General features: G+C 39.9%; 1 protein-coding gene across 6 annotated transcripts in view; it reads right to left on the minus strand.

Moving 5' to 3' along the window:
• The window catches only part of Ppp6r2 (protein phosphatase 6 regulatory subunit 2), an 89892-nt gene that overhangs the window by 39623 nt on the left and 42653 nt on the right, over positions 1 to 7616 (minus strand). For 2 of the 6 annotated variants that reach the window (XM_050130417.1, XM_050130442.1), the window contains one exon: positions 4569 to 4709. The exons of 1 other annotated variant lie outside the window; for it this stretch is intronic. In XM_050130417.1, coding sequence (XP_049986374.1) covers positions 4569 to 4709 — 141 coding nt within the window. Of the gene's footprint in view, positions 1 to 4568; positions 4778 to 7616 lie in introns of all 6 variants that reach the window. 3 more of the 6 variants (XM_050130412.1, XM_050130436.1, XM_050130425.1) reach the window with 2 other exon arrangements.

A 7616-nucleotide genomic window follows, 5' to 3' on the forward strand; every position in this document is an offset into this window, starting at 1 on the left:
AAAAAAAAAAAAAAAAAAAAAAAAAAAAGAAGATGATGTCCCCTTTCCCAATGAAGTTATCCTCAGGGTTGGGGACACTGTTTGGGGTTGATTATTACTTGTATAAGACAGAGAGTTGGGGTGAAAACTATGTAGGCTCAGAGATTTAAAAAAGTAAGAGGAAAAATTCATTGGGATAATAGATAATTTAGTGTGAACTTATTCAAACTAATAATAATAATAGTGGGTAATAGAGTAAATACTTGTGAGCTATTATTTATGGACAATTTACACTGGTATAATTTTTTGTATATTGATATAAGTTCAAATTATATGTTATTTCTGTTTACAATATTTGTACACCTATGCAAAGTTATTTTGTCAGATTGTATACATGCATGTTTCTATGTTTAAGACATTTTGTATACTGATACAATTTTTAGTATATACTTTCATATTGCATTATATATTCCTACCTCTGATCAACATACTTATACTTTGTTTACATTTTGAGGTCATTTTCCTCATTTACTGCACAGCTGTTTACAGATTATTTAATATTCTGATATGAAGTCTTAGTCTTTAAATTATACAGGTATTAAGTATTATAGGTCAATAGAACCCAGGACCTCTGGCAGCCTGGGGTTCGCTCTCTCTCTCTGTGGTTTCTGCACTACACAGGTGAGCTTTGACTTCTCATTCCTGTTTTGTGAGTTTGCCCCTTATAATAAAAAAAAAAACATATAATTGTTCTATCTTGTAGCTAGCCTGGTATTTCTGGACTCGAGATAATTCAACAGTATAGTGGCCTTGGATTTTTCTTTTCTTTTCTTTTTTGGTTTTTCAAGACAGGGTTTCTCTACAGCTTTGGAGCCTGTCCCGGAACTAGCTCTTGTAGATCAGGCTGGCCTCAAACTCACAGATATCCACCTGCCTCTGCTGGTATTAAAGTGCATGAGCTACCACCACCACCCAGATGGCTTTGGATATTTTAAAGCAGCTTTGAACTTTTGAACTTTAAAAGAAACTTCAGATATTTTAACTGAACTTTTTTTGTTTTGTTTTTTCAAGACAGGGTTCTCTGTGTAACATCTTTGGCTGTCATGGAACTCACTTTGTAGACCAAGCTGGCCTCAAACTCACATAGATCTCTGTGAGTTCGAGGCCAGCCTTGTTTCCAAAATGAGTTCCAGAATAGCCAGGGCTGTTAGACAGAGAAACCCTGTCTCAAGAAGAAAAAACAAAAACAAAAACAAAAACAAAAACAAAGTGGAAATGTTTTATATTGTGGTATTAGTATGAAATCTTAGGGATGAACAAGAAACAAAAGGTTATAGTTTAATAGTAATATGTTTATGTGTCAGGTTGACAAAGAGTCAATAATTATGTTTAGGTTTTTTGTTAACTTGACACAAGTTAGAGTCACCTGAGAGGTGAGAACCACAATAGAGAAAATGCCTCCATAATGTCAGCAAACCTATAGGGCATTTTCTTTTCTCTTCTTTTCTTTTTTAAGATTTATTTATTTATTATGTATACAATGTTCTGCCTGCATGTATGTATACCTGCAGGTCAGAAGAGGGCTCCAGATTTCATTACAGATGGTTGTGAGCCACCGCATGGTTGACAGGAATTAAACTCATGACCTTTGGAAGAGCAGGCAGTACTCTTAACCACTGAGCTATCTCTTTAGCCCAAGGGCATTTTATTAATTGATGATTGAAGGCCCAGTTCATTTGTGGATAGTGCCACTTCTGGGTGTGTGGTCCTGGGTATTAAGAAAACAAACTGAGCAAGCCAGGAGGGAACAAACTAATAAGAAGTGTTCCTCCATGGCTTTTGCTACAATTCCTACCTCTAGGATTATGCCTTGACTTCATTCTATGATGGACTGTGATAGGAACTTTAAGATAAAAATAAACCCTACTTCCCAGTTGATTTTGGTCGTGGTATTTTGGCCCAGCACTAAACACCTGAACTGAGACACAGACCATTTTGAGATATCAAAGGCAAACTTGTACACTGTAAGAACATTTAACAAAATTAAGGCATTATTGTTTATATTTTTTTTTTGTTTTTCGAGACAGGGTTTCTCTGTAGCTTTGGTGCCCGTCCCTATTGTTTATATTTTATGTGTGATAATGGTATTGTGGTTATAACTATAAAAGACGTTTCATTTTTCATCTGTATATCTCATCTTATCTGATATATGTAATTTTCTTCAAAATAATCTGATGAGATTGAAAATAAGAAGGTTAAAGCCAGGTGGTGGTGGAATCTACCTTTAATCCCAGCCCTCACTCTTCGAGTTTGAGGCCAGTCTGGTATATAGAGCAAGTTCCAGGACAGCTAAGGCAACACAGAGCAACTCTATCTCAAAAAAACAAAAAAGAAAGAAAAAAAGGAAAGGAGAATCAGGAAAAATATTGGCCTCTAACAGTTCTGTCTCCGGGTCAGTCTATTCTTTCAGGAAAGCTCAACCTGCTTGCCAACCCTAGGAACAGATCAACTCCTGGGTGACTGGCAACAAATTTTGGTAGAGCAATACAAGGGACTGTCAAAATGAAGCAGGTATTTCTATAAGAAAAGATGAACACGACTTATGTATACATGAGAAAAGAATTTGTAGTACTCAGTATGATACTGCTATACGAAAATTAACAACTATGTGCTATCTACTGAAAAAGTAGTTATTGCAAAGAGTACAGAACTTAAATATTTCAGTCTTAACCTGAATTACACATAAATGTGTTACATGTTTGTCAGCACAATACAAACTTTTAAGAACTTCATTTCGTTTCACTCTAATGCAGTAGGCACTAGAAAGGAAGAAAAGGGAAAGTAAAATTTTAAAGAAAATCTGAAAGTGGCAAAAGAATATGATCAGGCTACAGTAATAAATTAAGAGATTCACAAACCCATCCATTGGGCTGCAAGGTCTAGGCACAAGAGGTCTCTCTGAAACTCACAGTGAAGACCCGACACAGCACCTTTCTTGTACTAGGGCATCTGCTCACATTCCTTCCCTCATTACTGCCACCACCATTATACACAGAAGTGGGAAGGGGATATGTATGCACACACACATACACACACATATACATATAGCTATGGCACTGTCACTCTTCATTTCTGCTGTCTGACAAAGAAGAGATAAGACAGTCCTCTGGAGTCCCAGGACTCAAGACATAGACAACATATAGTCTGTTTGCTAAACAGATAGTTGATGGGATTAAACAATATGGTTAATATTAAAAAGAAAAAAGTCCTTATAATTTAGACACACCAGACTATTTACACAAGAAATTATGATGTCTGAGGTGTGTGTTTAAATTATCCAATGGTAATGGGTAAATGAGGTGAGCAGACAGATGCTGAACACAGCAGGAGGGACAAGCCACCATTATACTTCCCCTATTCATATCCACACTTTATTCTATTTATTTATTTTGGTTTTTTGAGACAGGGTTTCTCAGTGTAGCCCTAACTGTCCTGGAACTCGCTCTGTAAACTAGACTGGCCTTAAATTCACTCCTGAGTTCTGGGATAAAGGTGTGCACCACTACCACCTGGTTTCACATCAACATTTTAAATATAAGGTTAAACGTAAGTGTTGTGGAATATTATTTTAAGGTGTGTTATGTTTGTTTATGCTGTGGAATATTTGTTTAATGATGCAAAAATGTATTGCATTCTTTTATCTTGCATTTGTTTAACTCTGTGAAGCTGTGTTACTTTGCCTGTCTAAAACACCTGATTAGTCTAATAAAGAACTGAACAGCCAATAGCAAGACAGGAGAAAGGATAGGAAGAGCTGACAGGCAGAGAGAATAAATAGGAGAAGAGATCCAGAAGCAAGAAAAGAGGGGGAGAGAGGACACCAGGGGGGCCAACCATTCAGCTACACAGCAAGTCACAGAGTAAGAAGTAAAGAAAGGCATATAGAATAGAGAAAGATAAAAGCCCAGAGGAAAAGGTAGATGGGGTAAGTTAAGAAAAGCTGGTTAGAAGCAAGCCAAGCTAAGGCTGGGCAATCATAAGTAAGAATATGCCTCTGTGTGATTTATTTGGGAGCTGGGTGGCGGGTCCCCAAAGAGTAAGACCCAAAGAGCCAAAAGATTAAAACAACTAACTACAATAAGGTAGGAGGACAGTGTTACAGCTGAAATGCTAATTTGTTTTCCCACAGAAGTCCAATTCTAATTAATTAGTTAATCAGTGAGCTGAACATTATCTTTTGTTTACTTTGAAGCAATCAATCACTATTCTGACCACACAGACAGGCTACTCATAAAGACCTCAAAATGTAGATGTCTCCGGCCCCTCCATAGTGAAGGCATGTTATAGGACTTCATGTTGATCTGGGGCTTGCAAAGCACTCAGTAAGGACAAGAAGTACTGCTTATTCCAGAGCTGGCTACAAAACCTCTTTGGAAAGTCACTACGCTTAAACAACAGTTCACATATCAGCCACTTATACTGTTCATCTGTGGTCTGTTAAGCAAACAAAATACTGTCTCAAGAGCCTGGTGACAGTTTCACAGTGGCAGCAGTGATTGTCCAATGCATTTGGCTTCACATATCATTACCTGTTCAGTTTTCCTTGCAATAAGATTGCCAATGGTCTTGCTGAAAAAACTGGCAAGCAGTGGGTTGAGTGGTGGCTCCTGATCCAGGAAGTCATATAGAAGGTTCAGCAGACTCTCGTCCTCGCCTAGTCTGTCGCTGATCTGCGGCACATCACAAGTCAGAAGCTCACAGGCTGTGTTTGGATATCTAAAAGGGCACAGTTCAAGCACTGGAGGTGAAATTAGACTTCTCCAACTTTTAGGAAGCAGACACGTCATGGCTGGAGAGAGAGCTCAATGGTTAAGAGTATGTATTGCTCTTTCAGAAAACCTGAGTTCAACTCCCAGTGCCCATATCTGGTGGTGGAGCCACCTGTAACTAGCCTTTAGGTACCCACAAACATGGCACACTCTCATACAGACACACACATACACACAACTAAAAATAAACACACTTTTAAAGAAAGGAAGCAGATGATAAAGAGCAAATTACTAAACAGGCCTGTAGCAACTGGAATTTAATTACTGGAACTCAAAGTTCTTAACATATCTTTTATAGGCTACATCTATCCTGTTCTCTAATATTCTAAATTTTCTGACTCTACTTCCATTCTATAAATATCTTTTAATTTTTTTAAACAGGATTTCATGTAGCCTGGACTGGCCTCAAATTCACTACGTAGATGAGGACAGCTTTATCCTAGTGCCTTTACCTAAACCTGGGATTACAGGTGTGCACCAGCAGACCAGACTTAAATAATCTTTCTTTTTCTCCTGGATTATTTCTTCATGATCATCTGCCAGGCTTCTCCCTGTTGACTGTCAGTAAGGCTAAGTCATGTTCATGTTTCTCCTTAGGAAATTGCCTTTCCTCTTCTCCCTGCTTCCTGTGACTTCAAATTAGTAAGCACAGAGCAAAACTGCTCTACACTAAGAAATATCATGTCTGAAGCTATGAAACAGTATCATCAGTGAGACAGCATATAAGTAATTTACTACTAAGAAATGCTAGTATGGGGGCTGGAGAGGTGGCTCAGAGGTTAGGAGCACTAGCTGCTGCTCTTCCAGAGGTCCTGAGTTCAATTCCCAGCAAACACACAGTGGCTCACAAGCATCTGTAATGAGATTTGATACCCTCTTCTGGTGTGTAGGCATACACGCCAGCACACTGTATAAAGAATAAATAAATCTGGGGCTGGAGAGATGGCTCAGTGGTTAAGAGCATTGCCTGCTCTTCCAAAGGTCCTGAGTTCAATTCCCGGCAACCACACGGTGGCTCACAACCATCTGTAATGAGGTCTGGTGCCCTCTTCTGGCCTGCAGACATACACACAGACAGAATATTGAATACATAATAAATAAATAATTCATGGCCTCTTTAAAAAAAAAGAATAAATCTTCAAAAAAAAAAGAAATGCTAGTATGTGAAAATATACTCTTCATTTAATGAAAATGACTAGACAAGATAACCCTTCCTAGCCCATTCTATGTGATTCCATGCTATCACTGATTCTTCTTTAGCAGCTGGCCCACACAGGATAGAAGACAACTAACGCCCCCAGAAACAGTTCTGCACTGATTGTGGGTGCTCTCTCTCTCTCAGCCTGATAAAAAGGAGCAACCTTCAGAGCCATAACGAGCTTTCAGTCATGCAGACCCAGCAGGACTTGCAAGACAAGCGGGCCTTTGGACATGAGAACAGTATGGGCAGTGTTGAGGGCCCCATAGGCTGAGTGCGGGAGGGGCCTAAGGGTTAAGTCAGTTCTGGGATTGCTCCTTCCTGGCTAACCTCTCTGGTTTTCAATGTCTTTGCCTGTGAAGTGGGGCAGCCAGGGCCCCACCTCATGCAATGGCTCTAACCCCGCACAAGTGTTTAGTGTAGAGGATCATACATGACCAATTGAGGGCAGGGAGACCACAGAGAGCAGCATAAGAAGGTTAGGTCAGCAGCAGTGAAAGCCACAGTGATACTCTACCAGATACAACACGCTGGGACAGTGCAAGAAGTCAAATCCTATGGGGGAGGAAGCAAAGGAAAGACTGCGCTTTGAGGGCATTTTCACAGCAGGGAATAACCAACTTGTTCAACAGAGCAGATGGAGCTAAAAGGTACCAATTCTTTTCTTTTTCTCCTTTTTTTTAAGTCAGGGTCTTTCTACAAAGCCCTGGCTGTACTAGAAGTTACCATGCAAACCAGGCTAGCCTCAAACTCACAGAGATCCTCCTGTCTCTGCCTCTAAAGTGCTGAGAATAAAGGTGTGGCCACCACATCTATCCAAAAGAAAACAATTCTACATCTAAGTAGGGCTAGGGTTTTTCCTTTATACATACTTACTTTCTGACAAATAGGCACTGCTCTAGTAGTTTAAAAAACTTACAAAAAGAATAAGAATTTTACTTAAACGTGACAAATGACTCATGTGATCTTGTGGATATTCCCTCCTAAGATCCTATTCCAGTAATAGAGAGTTAGGAAGGCAGGAAGAGCAGCTGGCTGCAGAAACTCTGTAGTAGAGTGCCTGCCCAGTATCCAGCATGCAAGAGGCTCTAAATTAATCCCCAATGTCACATCTCAGGCATGGGATGGGGGAGAAGGGAAGAGGAAATGATTCTGCCTTAGACTAAGCCCAGGGAAAATGGACTCTCAGGTGCTCAGAGAGAAGTTAGGGTAAGGGCTCAAGCTACACAGTTCCAGAGATGTATGGCCAGTGTCCTGATTGCTAAGGGCAGGGTGGTCTGGAAACATCTTATGCTTGAGTTAGTTCGTTCTCAGGAAAAGTGAACAAGTCCTGTTACTAATTTAAGAATACTAAATAAAATGGAGAGATAATGGGATGCTGGCTAAAAATAGGAAACTTAGCAAAAAACAAGTTCCCAGCATGCTTACAGGCCTTCATCCCACAGGTAAGAACTAGAAGGAGGGGGTAGTGGCACACCTTTAATCCCAGCACTCAGGAGGCAGAGGAAGGAGGATCTTTATGAGTTCAAGGCCAGCCTGGTCTACAAGAGCTTGTTCCAGGACAGGCTCCATAGCTATAGCTACAGAGAAACCCTGTCTCAACCCCCCCC

Source organism: Alexandromys fortis, unplaced genomic scaffold (assembly GCF_014885135.2).
Source record: "Alexandromys fortis isolate MF-2015 unplaced genomic scaffold, M_Fortis_MF-2015_v1.1 scaffold_28, whole genome shotgun sequence".
In the NCBI taxonomy this organism is placed as follows: domain Eukaryota; kingdom Metazoa; phylum Chordata; class Mammalia; order Rodentia; family Cricetidae; genus Alexandromys; species Alexandromys fortis.